This window comes from Vanellus vanellus (assembly GCF_965231255.1).
Source record: "Vanellus vanellus genome assembly, chromosome: 4".
Lineage (NCBI taxonomy): Eukaryota > Metazoa > Chordata > Aves > Charadriiformes > Charadriidae > Vanellus > Vanellus vanellus.
Genome location: NC_138909.1, coordinates 34,841,409 through 34,862,084, shown reverse-complemented (window position 1 = coordinate 34,862,084; position 20,676 = coordinate 34,841,409). Strand labels below are relative to the sequence as shown.

Below are 20,676 nucleotides of genomic sequence, written 5' to 3'. Positions count from 1 at the left end.
TTTTGTGTAGGTTGCATTTAAAATACAGTTTTACCCATCTGCTATGTGCTGTTCAAAAGTATGTTTATTTCCTGTAAATAGAATTAAAATTTGTAATCAAACTTGTGAATCTCTTTATTTGTGTATCTGAAAGTGTGCAAGCAAATTGGTAATTAAAGAGGAAGGGAGTTAAGAGGGAATGATTAGTGAGCTAGAAAAAGTCAGAAGTTGCAGCTTTCCAAAATACTAGTTTAAAACTGTGCGTAAGTGAAAGTCCTCACATCACAGCTCTGCGCCATCATCTGTGGAAAAACAGAAACATGTTACACTCTGTACTGTTCCGAGGGGTGATATCACAACTTGGGCAGTAGCACGGTGCGTGAGTTTTATGATGTCTATGCTGAGGGCGAGACCTAACAACCCAGTTCCAACCCTCCTTCCTCCTTTACTTCCTTCCCTACTGCAGGACTGCAGCAGCAGGGGGATGGTAATAGATAGCATTTTTCTGTGCTGAGATCATCTGGACACGGAACACAGGCTCCCTAACTGCCTAGTGTGTAGCTATGGAGGGGCCTGTTACATCCGACAGTTTGTTCCATTAATGTTATCAATTTACTTTTAAATAATTGTGGACTGCCAGCTTATTGCTTAGCTACAGCATGCTTACTTGAGAGCTTTCCTACAGCTGAAAAGAAACAGCTGTAATATGTGGTGTGTGTATAAGAAATAAACCATGAGGCAAATACCGGCAGTACTACAACCTTGCAGAAGAGTTACTGAGAAGGGGGAGTGAACATTTTCTATTCTGGGGTATAAGTGCGCTGCTCATGGCACAACTTGGTAAAACTCAATTTCATTCGCATCCATAAATAAGATGTTTGAAAAGGAAGCGATTAGAGACTAGCTAAAACCCTTTAGCAAGGTTCCTAATGAGTAAGTGATACTGGGATTCATTTTATGCTCTTATTTCGATGTGAGGTGCTGTTAATGTTCTCCTAAAGGAAGTCTTTCAGCTATTCAGGGATATAAGGATATAGAAAGTCAAGACTATATAGTTTGTATAAAGCTACTGGGATTAAAACTAGGGATTTATGTCCAAAAGTGGATTTGGGCAGCACAGTATCCTCTAGCTGAATGCTTTGTTCCTGTTGCCTCTGCCTCCAGCTCTCACGATTTATTCTGAAGCACATGTGACCGTGGTACTAAGCCAGCTTCTTTACAGCTGGAATGAGGGTGGTTGGTTTGCCATCAGCTTTGCATGCAGCCTGGCAAAGAGGATCTGGGTTTGAAACTTGGCTGAGGGCTGGAGGATAAAGGCTTCAGGTCTTGCATAAAGGTCTGCTGTGGCATATCTGTCCCCTCCTCAGTTTGAGACTCTAGCGTGTGGAGAGAATGGCAGGGACTAGGATTTTTCCAGGATGGGGAGTAATAAGGAGGTGCAGGGGCTTGGCAGGAATTTAAGTGCTTGAAGTTCCCCTTCTGTCTTGGGGCTGGCTGTGCCAATACTGCTCCTAGGAGAGATGGGCAGGTTTGGAAGTGTTCAGAGAACACTGAAAGACCGATACAAATTTAGGGCTGGAAAACCACTGAAAGTTGCTTTGTAAAAACCCCAAAAGGTGTGTTTAATTTAGTACCTTCATCTCCAGTACTTTACAGCACTGGGGGAGTTATTTAACAATCCCTTAAGAACTCTAGCAGCTGATACTTGCTGGGAAAGTTCTGCCAAACCCAGTAAAAGCTGCATGTTAACTGGTATTTCTAGTGTGCATTTTTTTTTTTCTTTTTCAGAAAGCATTAAACAGAGGTGATCCTTCAGTATCAAATAACTGAATAAACTGTTAGAGGAAAAAGCTGCTGAGCATTCAGCCATGCTACCTACCTTTGGTCAGGGCTATTTCATGCAGAGTTTCCACAACATGGATTTTTGCAGAAGCTGTTGCCTCTCCTTTGGCATTTGATGCATGACACTCATATTCTCCAGCATCCTCTTTGCTCAGAGGAGAGATCTAGGGGAAGAAACACCCCCCCCTCAGTAAGTATCCTATGCATAGGTAGGCCTTATTCTGTTTTAAGGTATCTTATGTAACTTGTTAATTGCTTGAGACATAATGAGATTAACAGAGTGCATGAAATAGCAGTTAATCCTTAGGGACCACACTGAGTGCGTGATTTCTCCTGCCTGCTCTGAACAGTCTGGTTCTGATGGTGGCTCTCTTCAGTAAGGTTTGGGACAAGCACCCACTCCTGTGGATCAGCCTAGTTTTCTTCTCCTCTGCTAGGCCAGATTGTGTTCTAACACTCCCTCCATGTCTTTTATTGTTTACTTATTTTGGACGTGTGTCAGAGCACTGCATGCTTGGTTAAGGGGAGAGAGGCAGGAAGAAAAAGCCTTCCTACAACATGTTGTGTCCAGTCAGTCAGTTCAGCAAAATCATTGGCTCAAACCTTTCCTTCTCCTTTTTCCCACCTCTTTTTTTTTGCAAGTGGTGCAGGAACCAATGCCCTGAGCTGTGCTCCCCTGCTGCCAGCTTCTCTGCAGCTGGGAGCTACCATACTCGCAATTCCCTTAGTGGGATGCACAGCAGCTCCCTCTCATGTGTGGTGATCACTGATTAGCCTGAAGGTACTCCTGAAGCTCAGGAAGTCTGTTGAATGAGAGCCAATGGCTTCTGCGCTGGGCTATTCTCAGGCAGGTGATGTGCTTCACTGAGGAAAAGATGGTTCTGCCAGATCTTTAAGGGTTCCTCAGGTGTGAGTTTTTATTAGGGATGCCTTGCCTCTGTACTGATTCCTTTCTAGACATGGACAGGGTCTCCTTCTCACTAATGGCAGCAGGAAAGTAATGACATACAGAAAGGAGATCTTTTATTTAAGTCTCGCCTTCTCTGATCATAGAATGCATGCTAGACAGGTTAACAGGTAAGACTGGAGGGAGCCAGCAGCCACCCTTCCCCTTCGTGTCTAATTCACACAGGTTGTTTTCCTCTAAATGCCCTGTCTGTTCCCATGTGTCTTCCATACTGTTCTTTGTTCACAAGTTGTTTGCAAACTGTGCTGTGCTGTTTGTGCAGCTCTGTGCGCATACGCAAAGTACTTACAAGCACCCAGCCAGTCACTTCGTGTTTCTCAGGGCCCCCTCGGGTCTGGATAGCCAAGTTTTCCCGATCCCCAGGCAGAAGCTCCATCCTCTGGACACCGTACTGTCCCCGAATTATCTACACAGAAGGGTAGAAAACTGTGAGAACATTGGGGCTTGTTTATGCTAGAACTGTTAGGACTGTACCTGCGCACAGGAACGATCAACACTAGTTTTACATGAACGTATTTTGTGCAGTAGCAGTGTTTTTCCTCGTGCCAGCATTTCACTGTCTCCTCTGTGCACTGCAGCCCCACTACCCCAATGCCTCAGCGTCTGCATGGGGGCTGCGTTCCCCCTGCCTCAGCAGGAACAGTTGGAGCAGCACAGCTTTCTGGTGTGGATGGTGCTGGGCAGCTGGGTGTGCAAATATGCCCTGCACTGACCTGGTCCCACAGAACTCGTGTGTGTGTGGTCCCAATGGTGTGTTTAGGCCATCAAATGATGCCTGTGCTGAACAAGGAGGATTCAGCTGCCTGCTGGTAGCCGTACATCAATCCAGTTCAGCAGGCTGGAGCAGCTGCCTTCTGGCTTGGAACTGGGGGGACAGCAGGAGCTGACTGTTGTCCTTGTTTGGAGAGGCTCCCCATCAACTTCCCTGACAATCAGGCTTCTTAAGCGTACCAGTAGCACAGAACTGAGCGTCTGCATGTTGCTCCTGGAATGGGCTCTCCCTGCATGACCTGCCCTCTTCCCAACAGGCCAGCAGCAGCCCTGCAGGCTTCTGCTGCAGCAAACCAGGCGCTCCCTCCTGGTGGGCAGAGCATCGACTAGAGAGCAGCAGTGCAGTCATTTCCCAGTGCTGCGTGTCTGAGCCCAGAGCACAGCATGGGATAAGTGGTACTCAGCCCTTGTTATCACCAGGTCAAACGGTGTCTCAGCCACGAGGAAGAGGCACGCAAAGCAGAGCAGCACTGACAGTCAGCATAAACATGGCATCTGCTCGTAAACAAGCAAAAAATGCTGCCTGGGTCAATATATCTACAGTGTATGCTCACCCGACAGTTTACTCTGGGATCCTTATGAATAGACTTTGCTGTCTCAGAACAGAGCAATCTCTGGGCCAATCTAGTTTATTTCTTAATCTAGTATTGTTTCATCTTAGTTTTAAGATGAAACAGGCGTTCACAAACCTGTGGCATTTGAAGAGGCTATGGGGACCATGCAGTGGCTCTCAGACCTATGGGTAGGATCCTCTCTGCTCAAGACTGGCCCCTGCCCTATGCCAGGTGTTATCAGCACTTTGCCAAAATGGGCATGCTACCAGAGATAACTGCCCCATGCAGTTCCCGTGCCTGACGTGGGCGAGCTGTGTCCAGCCACCTCAGAGTTGCTGCTGCCAGCAGCACGATAGTAGGCCAAGGGACATTCCCTGCGTGCTCTGAATACCAGGCGCTACCAAGAGAAACACAAATCCTGTTCTGCCTCAGGATCAACAAGAGTTTAGAAAAAGATTAAGCAAAGCCAGATGTTTGGGGCTGGACAGAACTGCACGGATGGGAGAACTCATCAAAGCTGTGTGTTTCTAAGAAGGGATCTGCTTGTAAAGCCTTTATGCTTGCCAGGCAGTTTCAGCTGCCTCCGGTTTGCTGTGTCCCATGAGCTGCTAGCAGGGCCCTTACCTTGTTCCAGATGAGGACAGGGGTTGGGATGCCTATGACTTCACAGCTCAGGTAGATCTGTGCTCCTGTCACATTCCAGATATCCTTAGGAGGGGTCACGATGGAGGGTCCTGCAAAAAGGGAGACGTGCTCTTAAGCACCGAGTGACTGCAAGCCTGTCTCCTTGCTAATCTTTTACATGGGGACAGTCACTTCTGATGGGTTTTGAGGATAAGGTGAAGGGGGGGAGCCTGCTTGGAGCAAAGTTTGCTGGACACTGCACTTCCCTCTCCAAAGCTACACATGCATCCCACCTTACACTGTTCACCTTACACTGTTCAGGCTGATGGGCGCTTGACCCAGATGGAAACTCAGGTGCTGAGCAGTTCAGGTCATCAGTCCATCTACTTGCAAGACTGAGGTCAGAGGTAGGATAGCGTTTGTATTCTATTCTCTTAGGGACTAAGCAGGACTTTTACAAACTGCTGCCTTTGCTCACCATTCAGCTGCCAAGTGCATCGTTGACTCCCAGCTGGCATGGAGGAAAGGACCTCCTGGGAGGTGGGGTGGGTCCCACTCACTGTCCCACGCCACAGAGAGCTTGGCCAGCTTTGCAGCGTCCCTTTTCCTGCCACGATTTTATTCTGCAGCAAAGCCTGTGGCAGCTGGCTAGTAGAATTCAATGTCATGCTGCTCCGCTTTTTACCTGTGTGCAATATTCAGCCAAAGGAGACTGGCTGGAGGAGGGCAGAGCTCTCCTTGCGGGGGGGTTGTCCAGGAAAGGACCAGGTGAATGCAGAGCTCCCTTTTCCCCAAAGAGCTCCGATCCCTGGTTAAACAGGGAGTTGTTTCCAATGCCACATGGGAACAGAGCTATTTTGCAGATCTGGCTGGAGATGTTTACCCCTCGGGCTGGGAAATGTTGGAAACATAACCCATATCCCAGAAAGGGAAGAACGGCCTTTTCTGTTCAATCCCTCTTTAGTGGGGCTGTTTTGCAAAATGCAGCTATTAATTCCCCACAATAGGAAGTGCAGCCCAAAGGAGCACATAGTGTTTATTTCCACTTATTGATAGCTTGAAGAACACAGCAGATTTTCCCCTTCTGCTCTGAAGATGCAGGCTGTAACAGGAAACTGAAGCTCCCATTAGGCTCCACCAGGAGAATGTATTTCCTATGGGAACAAGTCCTCCAGAGCCAGCCTGACTGAAGCCCCTGGGTATGCTGGCTCAGAGACCATGGCTCATTCCCAGCCCCATAAAGAGGGGCAGATTTGGGTCCTGATGCTCCTTCTGAGGTCCTAAACATGCACTGACCTCAGCCCTGCACGTGCACTCTGCCCTGCAGCCCTCTTGCAGGCAGCTGGGAGCAGGTTTCAAGTGCATCCCACTGCACCAACATCTTCCAGCAGAAAGCTGACATCTTTTTACCTCCTCAGGATCTGAGGGCAGATGTTATCACCAACCAGAGGACATCAGCCATCCCTCTGTCTTAGCACAAGGGATGCTGAGGTGGCTCCCCACTCCTGAGCAGCTGGTGGCATCCCAGAGAAGTGTTTGCTCTTCTCTTCTGAGGCTTCCCTCTCCAGGAGTGATTGTACATGGCCTGCTGGTGGGAAGCCACTAAGAGCCTAGGGATGTCCAAATATCTTTGTTACAGAGGTATCCCAGCCCTGGTTTTAACAGAAGGCAGCTGTGCAGAAGCAGGGAATTTTTATGTGTAGCCCCAGGCGATGGTTAAAAAAACACACCTAACAATCAGCAGGGCTGGTTTCCTGGCAGACATTGAAGCCCAGGTGCTCCTCATCTGCACAGAACTGATTCTCTCCGCTGAGAAAAGGATTTCAGCAGTGTTTCATTACACTGTTGGTTCTGTTGCTGCCTGGATTGATTCCTGTGCACTGGCCAGGACAGGGGTGTGTCGGAGCTATCCTTGCTCTAGGTGGCTCTGAGCAGATCTGTACCCTCCAGGCAGTGCCCAGCTCTGCACGTTCAGCAACACCCCGCTGGGGTGTGTTCCCCCAAGTACCACCACCGTAGGGTAGTAAAGGGGCTGGCACCCCCAGTGTGCCCCTGCCTGAAGCACTGCCTGGTCCCCACACAGCAGCAGGGCTGCGGCCAGCCCTGGGCATTGCCGTTGCCACAACAGGGCCACCGCAGGTCACACCTTCTACTCCCCTTCCCCAGCGTGGCTGTTCCTGCCATAGCCCCGCTGTTCTTTTTCTGGTGTCCCTTGAACAATAGGATGCTTGGCAGCTCTGGTGGGACCTGGATGTCCCCAGGCTGCTTAGCTCACCCCATGCTCTGCAAGGACCTCCAGCTGATGTGCACACAGTATAGCCTGCCACTGCCTTCTGCTCCGGCCATGCGAAACCTTCCATGTGCAAGGTGCCCTTCCTAGGGCAGAGCTGTCCCCGAGAGGCAGGGCTACGTCTGCCTCTGTTGACATTGTCCTCTTTATCACCGGTTGCTGGGGTTCTCCACGAGGCAGGAGAAACACAGCTGCCCCAGAATGACCACCACAGGAAAGGAGAGATCGTGGTTCTTATGTTAAAAGCCAGGTGGATTTTAACACAGTTACACTCTTCCAGGATCTGGCTCAATTCTTCCCTCGTTGGGAACCAGCAGCACTAAATCCACTGCCAGTAGTGTCTCTGTCTCGGCTGCCACTGAGCTCCCCCCTGTATCAAGGGCCTGGGCACCCTCTGCCCCTGGATGTTTGCTCACCCTGCCAGGAGCAGGTCACACCAGGATTGTTCTGCAGCAACTGCTGGCAGAGGAAAAGAGAGGGAATTTCTACCCACCTCCTGGGCGAGGAGAAATTGTTTATCTTCCCTGGAAAGGAGAATTGCCTGCACAGCTTCACAGCGAAGCTCCGGCTGGCTTGACACAGCAGCCACAGCATGGTGAGAGCCTGGCCGTAATGAGGCGACCCCAAGCTTGGGATGTACATCCTGATCCAACCAGGAGGAATGTGAGAGACAGACTTTGGCTGCAAAAGGAACTGGAAGCGTTTACAGGCCTCCGCCTCCATCCGGCACAGCCCTGAGGCCGGGAGGGAATACATATCCCGAGAGATGCAACAATGTCATGGGAAGAGTCAGTGTGGTCTCTCGGGATATTTGACTTAAATCCAGACAGCCAAAACTTGAGAGCTGGGCTTCTTCCTCCACTAAAAATAAATGAGAAAGGCCAAGAAGTCAGCAGATTTGAAGTCGAATCACAGCAGTAGCTCGACTCCCACCGCAGCCAGCTGACACTCCAGTGCACGGCAACCACCCTGCTCACTGCCTGCGCTGGTCCCAGTCATGATCTCTCCCACAGTCCCCCGAAGCAGCCAGAGATGGAGAAGGGACACGGTGACCTGCCACAAGAGGAGAAGCAGAGGATGCCTGAGCCTTGCAGGGACTTCAGAGGACGTGAGGACCTTCTCTCCTGCAAGTCACCATTCTTGCTTCGGGAGCAAGGCCACCATGCGCTCAGCAGGACTGGAAACAAGCCCACCTTATACAGAGCAGATGACCTGATTCCTGCCAGCAAGGAGCCCCCTGGCCCTCGTTCTGCAGCCTGCATCTGAGAGGCCTTGCTGCTCTACGTGCAGCACTGCCCACAATGGGGAACGTTTCTCCGTCTGCTTCCTTCGGGCTCAGGACTTGTGGGTTGCACCTGCTGATGAAAATGGTCACCAAGACCAGAGCCAGCCCCCACCATCAATGTGGCTGAGTGGTCTCTGCTCCCCCCTGGGGACTGACCCAGGGGTACCGTGGATGTTCAGGATGCTCCCAGCCCGTACTTGCCCTGACTGTGCAGGAGCTCCTTGGCCAAGAGGACAGCACAGGCTGTTGATGGAGATCAGCTGCTCTCCCCAGGCACTTCAGGCATTTCCTCCCTGCTCTGCCCATTGTTCCTAAGACAAATATCTCTCCCTGGCCCGGGAAGGGGCTTATTTACAGAGCCAGCGATCTCATTCACCCCAGCAGAAGAGCCTGAAAATGCAGGGATTGTTTTTTCTGCAGATCACAGGGAGCTGACAGCCTGCGTTATGTCAAAATCAGCAGCCAGAGAGGAGTTCCCATTGCTGTTATGCAGTCATTTTTCTGCTGCAGCAGCATGCGGCAGAGCCTGTGACTTCCTCGATGAGGCTATCATTTGGCATTTGGTCCGGACACCCCTCCGGCCCTGGGCACCTCTTCTCTGCTCAGCCGCAGCAGGCAGAGATCTGGTGTCTCCCAGCCCACCCACCTGCCCCTCACTGGTACCAGGATGGTCTATCACAGCTCAAGTCCTCGCTGATCTTCCTTTGGTGTCCACACACACAGAGAAATAAATCACACCCCAGCAAGCAGAGCAATAACTCCGTCACTAAAATCAAGGGGGCTACAGGTACATTGCTAAAGGCAGAAACAAGCTCAACATTAAGCGCTGTGGGGTATGCCCTGGTGCTTGGGTGCGCATGGGAAGTCCCGACCACAAACACACAAAGCTGCAAACCCCACGCCAAAGCTCACGTGGGTGCCAGCCTGGCTCCCAGCCAGCCTCCCTGAGCCCCACACCACTGTGCCACAGCCCCGGCTGGAACACAGACTGGGAACGCTCCCCCATGAGACAGCAACTGAAAGCAAAAGCCAGACGTTGTTCATCGTCGCAAGCATCCTTGCAAGTCTGAAAACAGACCCACACCAGTCTCCAAAGTTGCTGGGAAAGTATTTTCCCTTCAAAATGACTTTATATGGAGAAGGGGAAACCTTCCGTAAGCAGCATCTACGCGTTCTAGCTGACATGGCCTCAGCTGCTCCCTCCCAGGTCAGTGCTCTGAGAGAAGCAGCAGCAGACGGGAAGTGCAAACAGCTTCTGGCCTTCCCCACTCCCAAAGCTGCCTGCTGCTTTCTGGCAGGTTTACAAGCCTCCTTCTTTACCTCTTCTGGAACGCATTTCTCTGTCTCCCTTTAGCCTGGCCTTGAAGAGACTAAGGAGTCACCACAAGAGGCTCCGAGACATCCAGACCAAAGGAGATGATGGATGCTAAGCCTCTTTGGATTGCCCCCCCGCCCCGACTTTAGCAGCCCAGTGGCCCTGGAAAGGCTGCAAATGCAAACAGAGCTTTGCCCCAAGCCCTGAAGACTTGAGACTGAGTCAGCATCAGCGTGAGGCAGGACCCCTGGCCACTATCTATCTGCCACAGATCTCCTCCTGCTTCCCACCCCACCGGGCTCAGTGCAAAGCAGACCAGTGCAGCTGGAAATCCCACAGTTTGGGAATGCTGCCTTCAGAGACCCTGTGCATCACCTTTATACGGCTACTTATTGGTCCTCCGTGGCGTTTACATATGGGCTGGGAGGGAGGACAGGGTGGCTGTGCAAAGAACAAAACCCCAAGCCCTTTCTCTCTCTCTGCCACATCCAGTGGCATCTGCAATGCAATCCCAATCTCAAACCTGGGGTAATGGAGAGGCCAATATGGCTGAGGTCGCTCTGAAGCTGAGCTGCTAGATTATAACCACACCTGCCCCTAGAAACAGCCAAATGGGGAAAGGCCAAACCCTCTGTGCAGAGATGACACTGCCCTTGCTAGCGGACTGCCACAAGCCAACCTCTCTCCTGCCTTTTCCCCCTGTCCTGCCATTTTTTCCCACCTCCCCTTCCTTTTGCCAGTGTCTGTAGTATGCTGTCCCTGGGGCCAAACAGGCAGTAGCCTTCTGTAAACGTGCTTGCTGCTTCCTAGCCCTATCTGCATGTGTATTTGGGTTTTTTTGTCCCGGATCTCCCAGACAAACTCTATCAAGAAACTTGACAGAGGCCACCGCCTCCCCCTCTTCTCTCTGTCTGACCTTGGCTCAGTTTTACTAAGAAAACTGTCATTATGGCACAAGGAGGACCATGAGCTGAAGCCTGGAAAGAATGTGAAAAGCTGGCAGTGGGAGCCGCGGAAACAAGGCACGGCAGCGTTTATGCATGGAAAAGCAAGTAGGGCTTTCAAAAGTCCGACCTGATTAGACTTGTTACACGGTAATCTCCTATTTAGTATGAACCTCAATCAACCTCAGCCCAACAAAGGATTAAATGCTTTTTTTTTTTAAACACAGCATGCCTTTCCAGCAACAGAAAAAACAAACACGGGCAGGAATTTGCTGATCTGTAATTATTCCTTCCTAGTGATTTTTAATATGCTATGATGATTGAGAATGAAGACACAGGTGAAATATGGGATCCTCTTGGGTAGTGGAGGTGTTTGTATGGTCCCAGGCATACTGGTGCTCTCCGAGACTGAGCTACTGAGTGATGTATTAAACAGCTTCCCTAATAAGATTTTAGCATAGTAACCATAAAAACTCAAGCTCCAATGAACCAAAACCTTCTCAAATAACTAAATGTCTTTTAGGGAGGAATTTATAGCCTATCCTACAACAGTGGAAAACCCCAAAGTTACAGATGAATTTTAACAATGCCAGCATAAAGCTTCAGCCCCCAAAACTCTGTCTGAAGGTCCCAGTGCACTGTGTGCTGGAAAAGCAAGCTGCCCAGTGAACCACATCCCGCACCACCCTCTGTCTGAAAGGACCCCGTGGTACAAAACAAAAGGCGCAACCCCACCACGCACCTGCGCAGCTCTGCTCTGCCACGGACTCTCTGGACGCAGTACAAAAGTGCTGGCAAGATCCACCCGCGAACGCATCGCTTCCCTTTGCGGTGGGAGAAAGCGGGTAGCAGGCCACTGCTGTGAGACCCCAGCTCCCAGCTGATGTGGAAACCCAAACCAGCTTCCCAGGAAAATTAGGGAATTCAGTTCACTTCCAACCACAGATGACTTAGCAAAAACTTGTCTAAATCACTCTCTCCCCAGCAAAGAAGAAAGCACTCACAAAATGTGGATATTCTCTTAAGTCCCTTAAAATCCAGGAAAGGAAGAACAGGAGGAAAGAACTACAGCACCCTTGGCCACTTGTTAACTAAAAAACACAAATCCAGAGGAGCTTCTTGCAAAACGTGATTGGATACGAACTATGGTCTCTGGTGTCTAAAAGAGTTGGGAGCCTTTGAACTTAAGGCAGCTGTATCAGGAGAAGACAAGCCAAGGTCAGTGATAACAGCAGCCTGCCATCTCCCAGGAAGATTTTCCCCAAATCCCCTGTTTCTGATCTACCCTGGCAGTGGATTAAAAAAACCCAACCAAACCACCCTCAAAACTAAAACATTTCTGGCAAAGCCTCAACAGCTGAATTGGACGGAATGAGCCAATAGATGTGATTTATGTTTCGTGTTTTAAAATTGACCTGTGGGGAACTCGGCGCCTCTTCATTTGCAGCACAGATGTAGATTTATGGGACACTGGAGCACCGGCAAAGCAAAACCTTTGCTGGGGGAAAGTGGCAGGAATTTGGGGGGGTGCACTTGCCCCTGCAGCCATCAGTCTCCACAAGAGCCTGGCAGCCGTGATCTTACATCCATCAGCCCATTTTTTAAGCCCGGTGGACATCCAAGAAACCTTGCACCCACCTTTCCCTGAGCCCCAGAACTGGCGGGTGGCACCTTAGCAAAAACCCCTTGGAGGAGGGATGCTGTCTTGGCTTCTGGCAAGGCAAAAAGATACCCCTCTGGGAGGAAAGCTCTGCTCCAGTGACTGGGATCTTCCCCAAACCGGGCATCCTTTAGTGCTGGTTACAGTCAGCTTTAAAAGAGTTTCTCTCCTGGTCCTGCTGTCCATAAGCTCTGCAGCCTGTGGGACAGATCCTGCAAGGTGCTGAGCCCTCATCGCCACAGGGCAAGCCCCTGCACGTTCCCAACACTGGGAAAATACTTTCACAGAGCCATGGAGATTTAAGCCATGTTGAGACCAATAGAAATAAAGCAGGCTGCTTGGCAAGCCAGCGAATCTACGCTTCACCCAGAGAAGCCCTGAGTTTCTACCTCTGGGAGGTCTTTGTAGGTAGGCACAAAGCAGCACCAGTTCACTGAAGAGTGAAACGCTGTCCTCTGATGTCTGCTGAGAGCTGCTTTGTGGTACACTGCATTTGGGCAAGAACAAGAACTCGGCTTTCAACATGAGAGAAGTGAGCACAGAAGAAAGGCGAGGCCTTGACTGACAACAGCAAAACAACCCGGAGACCCCAACCTTGCTGGAGCAAGTATCAGGGACTTCAAACCATCATGCCTTTGGGCTGTAATAAGGCAATGTCAGCAGTAACTCAAGGAGTCACGACGTGTCCCCTGAAGCAGGTATTTGCTGGTAGCTAACGATAAGAGAGACTCGGGGGTATTTGTCCCTTCTTGCACTGGTTAGGCAACAAGCCCGTGCCTGGTATTTTTCAGCTCAAAGAGGTCATCATGCCAAAATTCCTTCTAGCTTTTTGATGGGGGTTGGTGCTTTGAGGTTGTATTTCTGCCTGGCTTGAGCTGAGCCACGCAACCCTAATTCTTTATGCCAGCTGGCTTTGCCTGGCAGTGGATACCATGGTCCTCCTGTCCCAGGTCCTAGCTGGCCATAAACAGCCTCACTGCAAAATGAATTTCAGCCTAAATTACTGAAGGCACCAACTCCATAAGAGGGTCTTCTGAACATCTGTGCACAGCTGGGTGACAGCAGCAGCCGATGGCAACTCCCCAGCTGTTACGGTGGCCTCCCCGCCTGCTGAGGGGACCACCGGTGGTGGCACCTCTGGCCACCTGTACCAGCCCAACCATCAGGCTCCTGCTTTATGTCTGGACCTGCCCTGCCTGCAAGAGCTGGCAGCAGACCTAAGCAGAGCTATTCATATTCATAGGGAGAGAGCAAAGGGCCAATCCATTTAAAGGCAATGCCAGAACGCAGCTGGAAAACTTCACAGCATCCATCTCCCACACCGCCTCAGCACTGGGAATAGCTACAAGAGAGGCTGCTGGGGTGCAAGGGTAGAGATGGGATGCAGGCAGTGGCTCGCTGGCTGGGAGCGGGGCAAACCCCGAGCCAGCTGTGAGTACAAGCATGGGGGCACAGCACGAGTCCCGCTGGGAGGGAGCACCATGGCATCACCACCCAGTCCCCCCACAGCAAAGGCAGGCAACTTTGCCATCCCCCACTGACCCCACATCAACAGCAGCCCCGCAGCCTCGAGGAGCTGGGGGAATCGAGTAGGGTGCCTTTTTCCAGCCATTCCCAACCATCCTGCCCACGTGCAACCCAGTCCAGCAAGGACTGTCTGGATCCCCTCACCGGCCAAGTGCAGGTATAGCAAGGGTTACTTCCACCCTCTCAAACTCTTCTCAACTGTGCCTTCTTTGGAACTCCAGCAGGAAGTTTTGGCAGCAACGGAAATACCTTTTTCTGCATGGCTTCACTATTTTTGTACAAAGAACACAGGCACCAGATTCAAGAGCTCTGGGAAACAAACAGCAGAAAGAGAATGCTGAGGACAAGGTCAAGGCGAATTACGTAGGGCCAAGAACCGGCTCCTTCCTTTTGCTATTGAACAACAAAGAAACATCCAAGTTGTTCCCAGTTGGTGGGCAGTATCTCTCAGTAAGCAAAAACTGTCAAATATAATTTTAATGAACTTTTCCACCATAGATACATTTTCAACAGGATAAAAGATGTGTGTCTCAAGGAGTATTTTGTATGTTAAGCCTTATGTAGCGGAGCGCTTTGTTTCCAGGTGGCTTTAGTCATACCCACATGGTGTTGCCTATGACAAACTCGTAGGACTGTCCCTCCCAGCAGGCAGACCTCCTTCAGACCCTTTGAATACCTGGTACAGGGACAGAGAGGGAGACAAGGCAAGGGAGAGGGTATGAAATGCAACCCCAGTTGACCAAGGAATTTTAATTGCCCAAGTCTTTTAATTGGTTGTGGCCGATCCCTGTGTCTCAAACGCATATTTCAAGGCAGGAGAAGAGGAGGTAGTTTCAATAAGACTCATTCCCACCTTGCCTGGGAGGTGAGGTTTGAGCAAAAGCAGGAATCAAGAAAGAGATAAATGGGCAGTGTTTGCCCCATTTGTATCTGTCCATGTCCTGTCTCCTGCAGCAGTGCTAGGGTGGGTGAAGAGGAGCATCTAGCAAGAAGCCGTTCCCAGACACATTTCCTTCTTCCGCTGGATGCCTCATCTCCAGCTTCCACCCTTCCTGCCAATGACAGCAAAGGCCAATGGCAGCTGCAGCTCTGCATTTCCTCCTCCCGAGGACCAGCTTTCAAATAGGGTGTGCAGAATAAGTCCTCCCTCTCCAGCTCTGCTTGAAAAATAAGAGCAATCAAACACAGTCAGGACCTGCTGCTGGACACAAGTTTTCTGGATCTCTTCTCAGACTTGAAAGGCTGCTTGTCCTTGGACGCAAAGGACACAATCCTGATAGTCCAGTGAGCGCAGGCAGACACCTCAGAGCCCATCTGCCACGAGCAGGAAGCCCGAGTGCCCTGTCCCCAAAGGACTTCTTTCTGTGCAAAAGCTGTCACACAAGTGACCAATGCAGGCAGGATCCTGACTGTGGTCTCCCTGTGTGGGATCCCACCCTAGGCAGCACCTTAAGAAGACCACGTCTGTTTGTGGTGGGAAATGGCAAAAGCCAGAACTTCCACTCTTTGTCTTCCACAACATTTAGGTTCTTTTAGAAACTCAGAAAAGTGCTGTCTCCTATCTGGAAAGATACCAGAAGAGGTTCTACCCCACCAGGCTGATGGGATGCATGTCCTCTCCTGCCATTCTTTCAAAACCCATGTAGAGATTACACCTTCCTCCCCACCCAACAGTCCTAACTGCCAGGAAGCCCTGAGGGCTACAGAAATACTTCCAGATGTCTACCACGTGTGTGGGCTGAGTCCCGGCCTCAGCTGCGAGCCACCGAGTGATGCGTATCACCAGAAGAAGGTCCACAGCACAAGAAAGGTTCACACAACTGAGGGAAGTTTCAGTTGTCCCACCACTGCTGAGCAGCCCATGTCCCTCCTGCTCCCTTCCCCGAGATGCTTCTCTCCCAGCAGCAGGAGCCAAAAGAGCAGCTCCCCAGAGTGACAGAGGAGGAGACATTTTGCCAGTGTCTTGGCACCACGTGCTCCAGCAAAGTTCTTAACAACAGGTAATGGCCTGCAAAGGTGCCTTGCTGCACATCTTGCACCCAAAGGGACCTTCTCCAAGGAAGGGATGCAGCTTGTGCATGGAGTGGCTGTCCCCGCACTGTGACCCTCTTCAAAGAAGCTGCCACTGTGATGGCCAGAGAATGGAAAAAGTCTCGCAGGAGTTGAGGTTGGTGGGTTAGTGACCTCCCAGCATCCTGCCTAGTTGCTCGTGTTTGCATTGACCTCATCAAACTCTGTCTCCATAGTCTGGGTCAAAGCCCCACCAGGCCAAGCCAGCATCCAGTTTGGGACAGATACAGAGAAGTGCAGCCAAGGGCTGGGGCAGCAGCTTATGATGTGAGTATCAATACCTGTTTTGCCACAAACTCCCAGGTGACTTTGGTGCACACCTGAAGTACATCTTTCAAACACATCTGCTCACTTGGTCTGGGCTGGCAGGGCCAAGAAGCAGCACACATTTTTAGGACTCCTGTGACCGTCTCCTGAGCCCGCTGGGCAGGAAAGGCTCCTTCCAAATGCCAGATTGAGTCCCAGACAGAGGCTGCTCTTGTCTCATCCCACATTAGCCGGAGGGCTGAAGCTCCTTCCCTCCAGGAGTTAACACTGTACCACAACATTTCTGGCTAATATGTAAGCCTGATGTTTTGCACAAGGTTTGTGAAAAGCCATGCAGGGCATTTAATGGGCAACATCAAAGCACGTAACCCAATCCTTACCCAGCCTTTCATACTTTCCTTGGGAGTTTCAGAAACATTTTTTTTGCAAGACATACTTGGCCTCAGTTATGGGAAGAAAGAGAAGGAGGAGGTGGAGGTTGTGACCCTACACATACTGTGTTTATGAAAACACTCCTCCACCAAAACGGCATTGGCGCTGCTATATTGTCCTTGAGATGTTCAGTAAAAGGCTTGCGTGCTCTGTCTCACCCCTCCCTCCCTCCTTCCCTCCCAGCAAAACCCCTTCTCAGAAGCCAGGATTTCTAGTAGAGGCTCCGCAGCAGAATAATTTCTTCCTTGACCACCATCCCTAAGCAAAAGCTTGGGAAGAATCAAGCTGCTGGTTGAAAACGCTGCAAGTGCAAACTGCTGTGAGCAGCTCACAGGAAAGTCACTGCTTGTTTCTATTTCGAACCAAAGCAAGCCAGTGAATGTTGGCTCTGAATTTCTGTGGCTTTCGCATCCATTTAATCATTTCCTTTTCTCACTGTTGGCGATCTTCCTCTGCCGAACTCTCCCTTGGATAGCTCAACCCTTTTGTCCCATGTCGCAGCATCCCAAATTGCAAACTGCAGGAGAAGCAGGGCAGTGCAGCTCCAGCACAGCTGGAAGCCAAGAGAGAGCGGCTGAGTTTCTCCGCGTTTCTGGGGCTGGTCTAAAGTCTTACTCCAAGTTTAGGCAGTACCACCCGCCTGGGGCTCCCAGCTCCATTTAAGGTGGTTTTGAAACCGTCTTGGCTGTACCAGTAAGCATCACGACGGGATGAAACAGCACGAGGCGCACTGGGGGACCGGCTTTTTCACCGTGAAGCCACACAGCGCAGCCGGACACCTCCCCTCCGCTCCCGCCCCGTCGCCCGCTCCGGTCCCCCCCGCCGCCGCCCCGCACCTTGCTCGCAGGCTCCCTTGCTGCGCTGGGTGATGGCGGGCTCGCCGCGGCTCTGGGCTCGCAGGCTGGCGGCGCGGAGCTGGCAGCCGCTGCCGTAGGTCAGCCCGTCGCTGCCGCACACCGGGTAGCGGCTCTTGCAGAGACAGACACCGGGCGGACCGCCGGCGGCGGCGAGGGAGGGCAGCGCCGGGACCGGTCCGCCCTTGGCCTTGCGGCGCTGCCGGCTCTTCACGCACTCCAGGCCGGGGGCGCAGCGTCCCCCCGCACCGCCGCCGCCGCCGCACGCCTCACCCTCCCCGCGGCCGCACTGCCAGCAGCAGCCGCAGCCGTCCCGCACCCGGCCCAGCGGGCAGCCCCGCGGCGGCAGCGGCGGGCACTGGGCCGCCTCGCAGGGCCCGCAGCCCCCCGCCGCCGCCGCCGGGGCGGGCACGGCCAGCGCCGCCAGCAGCGGTAGCAGCAGCAGCAGCAGCGCGGAGGGCGGCATGGCGGCACGGCGCCGCCCGCCCACGGCAGGCACTTAAGCCGCGGCGGGGGGAAACCCCTCCCCGGTGGCGCCGGCCCGGCCCCGGCCCCGGTCCCGGTCACGGCCACGGCCACGGTCACGGCCGCCGCCGCCCCCCCGCGGCCGCCGCGATGTGCGCTCGCAGCCCCGAGAGCCACTCGCGTCCTGGGCTGCACCGAAAAGAAGCGTGGACAGCCGGTCGGGGGAGCGGATTCTGCCCCTCTGCTCTGGGGAGACCCCTCCTGGAGTACTCTGGGGCCCCCAACATAAGAAGGACATGGACCTGTTGGAGCAGGTTCAGAGGAGGGCCACGAAGATGATCTGAGGGCTGGAGCACCTCTCCTATGAGGACAGACTGAGAGAGTTGGGGTTGTTCAGCCTGGAGAAGAGAAGGCTCCAGGGAGGTCTTATAGCGTCCTTCCAGTGCCTAAAGGGGGCTTATAAGAAAGACAGGGGGGGACTTTTTAATAGGGCCTGTAGCAATAGGACAAGGTGTAACAGTTTTAAACTAAAAGAGGGTAGATTCAGACTAGATGTAAGGAAGAAATATTTTACGCTGAGGGTGGTGAAACACTGGCAAAGGTTGCCCAGAGGGGTGGTAGATGCTCCATCCCTGGAAACATTCCAGGTCAGGTTGGATGGGGCTCAGAGCAATCTGGTCTAGTGCAAGGCGTCCCTGCCCATGGCAGGGGGGTTGGAACTAAGTGATCTTTAAGGTCCCTTCCATCCCAAGCCATTCTATGATTCTGATTCTGTTCTACATACTTGGGTCAAAGTTGTTGCCGCTGCCACCTTTCACCTTGGCTTGTAACAACTGGCCTGGGAAGGCTCTTGAGGGGTCCCTGTGGGGCTGAGGGTGGGGGGCTGTTGCCACCAGGTGAAACTGGGAATATTCCTCGGGCAGCTCTGGGCGATGCTGCTTGAGTCTGTCGGGAGGGACAGTGCCCAGAAAGTGCAGCACCCCAAAGCATCATGGTGCTGTTAAACCCCTCTGGCAGAGGGCAGTGGGGTGGCCCAGAGTGCTCTTTTCTGCCTTTACACTTGTTCCCTCCCCTCAGGCCTGGCTGTGCCTGCGGGGGCTTCATCTCGTGTGTGACAGTCCAGGCCGAGGCGATGCTCAGCCCTGGTACTGCCGGCGCCTGTGCAGCGGGCATTGCTTTGGCACTCTGGGGTGGGGAGGGATGAGTTGTCCCTCGCTGTGAAACTGGGGGATGCGGCACTGCCCTGCTGGGTTGCCAGTGGCTGAGCCCTGCTGGGTGGTCCCCAAGTCACTGTGTCCCTTCCCACGTAGAGCACCACGTGAGTTGGGTGCCGTGAGTCAGACAGGCCGGCTGAGAGGGGCTGCGAGTACCCACGCTCCCAAATCTGCTCTGGAAGGATTGACCTGCTTATGCCCATTTGGCTGCCGACACGGTGGGTATGTGCTTCTGCCCTGTGCTTCCTTGACTCCCTGGGGCCCACCATGGGACATTCCTCCTGGGACATCATGGCACCTGCATACGTGTCCTTGGATTTCTCCACTCCCCTCACCCTGGAAGTGCTCCATGCTGTTCTCCTGGGAGAAGGGCTGCCTTCATAAGCAAGCACTACACCAAACTCGAGGTGTTGGACACATGGGGGTTTGTTGTTTTTTTTTTTTTTTCTTTTTTTCTTTTTTTTTTGGTATGGGTAAATCACTACAGAAGTGATGAAAAGGGGTGAAATGGCTAAAGTATGGATGGACATGTCTGTCAAATACAGTTCTAGCTATGAAAACTATTTTGCACCGTTCACCTCTTTCCTCTGTCTCCTGCCAATTCGCAGGCATCTCCCTCATGGGCCCCCAGCGTCCTTTTGGTCAGACTGTCACAAGCCCCAATATCTCCTGGGCAGAGAACCACAGGGTGTTTAAGGAACCTGCAGTAGGTTACCAGAGCAAGCCTTTCTAACCTGAAATCACTGTCCACAGTCCACTTGGCAGAAAGAGAAATGCAGCTCCAAAAGGAAGAAAGAGATCAATGTGTTTCCCTTCCGTCATTTCCAATCTCGTCATTTCTGTGCCAAATGGGAGGCGAGTGCCCTTTCCTCTGCTAGGAGCACGGGTCTTCCTCTCAGGCAGGAGGTGTTAGTTCATACATCGGTGCAGAAGGACCTCTAGTGTCCCTTTGTAGTTCGTGCTTTGGCCTCACAGCTCTAGCTCGGGATTTCTTGATCTTAAGACTTTCCCATGTACTGTGGAAGGAGATAAGGTCCCCATAGGTGTGTGTAGGGAAGTGGCTGGGAAGGACAGGCCGGGTTGCTCCTCCCTGGGGAGAAGTCAACTACTGTATGCCCCAGGTTCACTTTGCTTTGCTTCCGCGGCTCCTCCACATCCCTTTTTCTTCACCCCAGGGGCCTCTGTGTGTCTTTTTGTACACCACAGGCTGCTCCATTCAAATACATTAAAAGCTTGTGGTGTCTCAGTAACAAATTTTTCCACTGTGTTTCAGTGAACACCAGTATAAACCTGTAGATTCAGGTTGTGCTTCTTGGGACTCTTGTAGAACGCCCCGCCAAAATCTGTGCTTAGTATTCAGCAGCATAAATTTTTCTTCAGCAGACAGAATTTAATTCAGGAGTGGAAGCTATTAGGAATAGAACAAAAATGCTCTTATGTGTTTCGATCCATATCATCGTTCAGATGGGTATCCCTTATTTCGTCACCAAGATGGTCCCGCCTGCATTGCTCCAGTGAGAGAGTGTGGGAGGTGGGGTGGGCGGCCTTTCTGGGGAGGGGGAAGCTTCCAGGGTCTTTGAAGGGAGGGGGAGATTTAGCAGACGATAGGAGAGACT

The 20,676-nt window shown here is 52.1% G+C and overlaps 1 protein-coding gene across 1 annotated transcript; it reads right to left on the bottom strand.

The window, feature by feature from the left end:
* Positions 1-46: 46 nt before the first annotated feature.
* IGFBP7 (insulin like growth factor binding protein 7) lies at positions 47-17,847 on the bottom strand (the record flags this gene model as incomplete). The annotated part of the gene is made up of 5 exons (XM_082482098.1): positions 47-281; positions 1,859-1,985; positions 3,078-3,194; positions 4,738-4,847; positions 17,364-17,847. The coding sequence occupies 5 exons, from the start codon at positions 17,845-17,847 to the stop codon at positions 262-264; spliced, it is 858 nt and encodes a 285-aa protein (XP_082338224.1). The 3' UTR covers positions 47-261.
* Between the last annotated feature and the right edge of the window lie 2,829 nt (positions 17,848-20,676).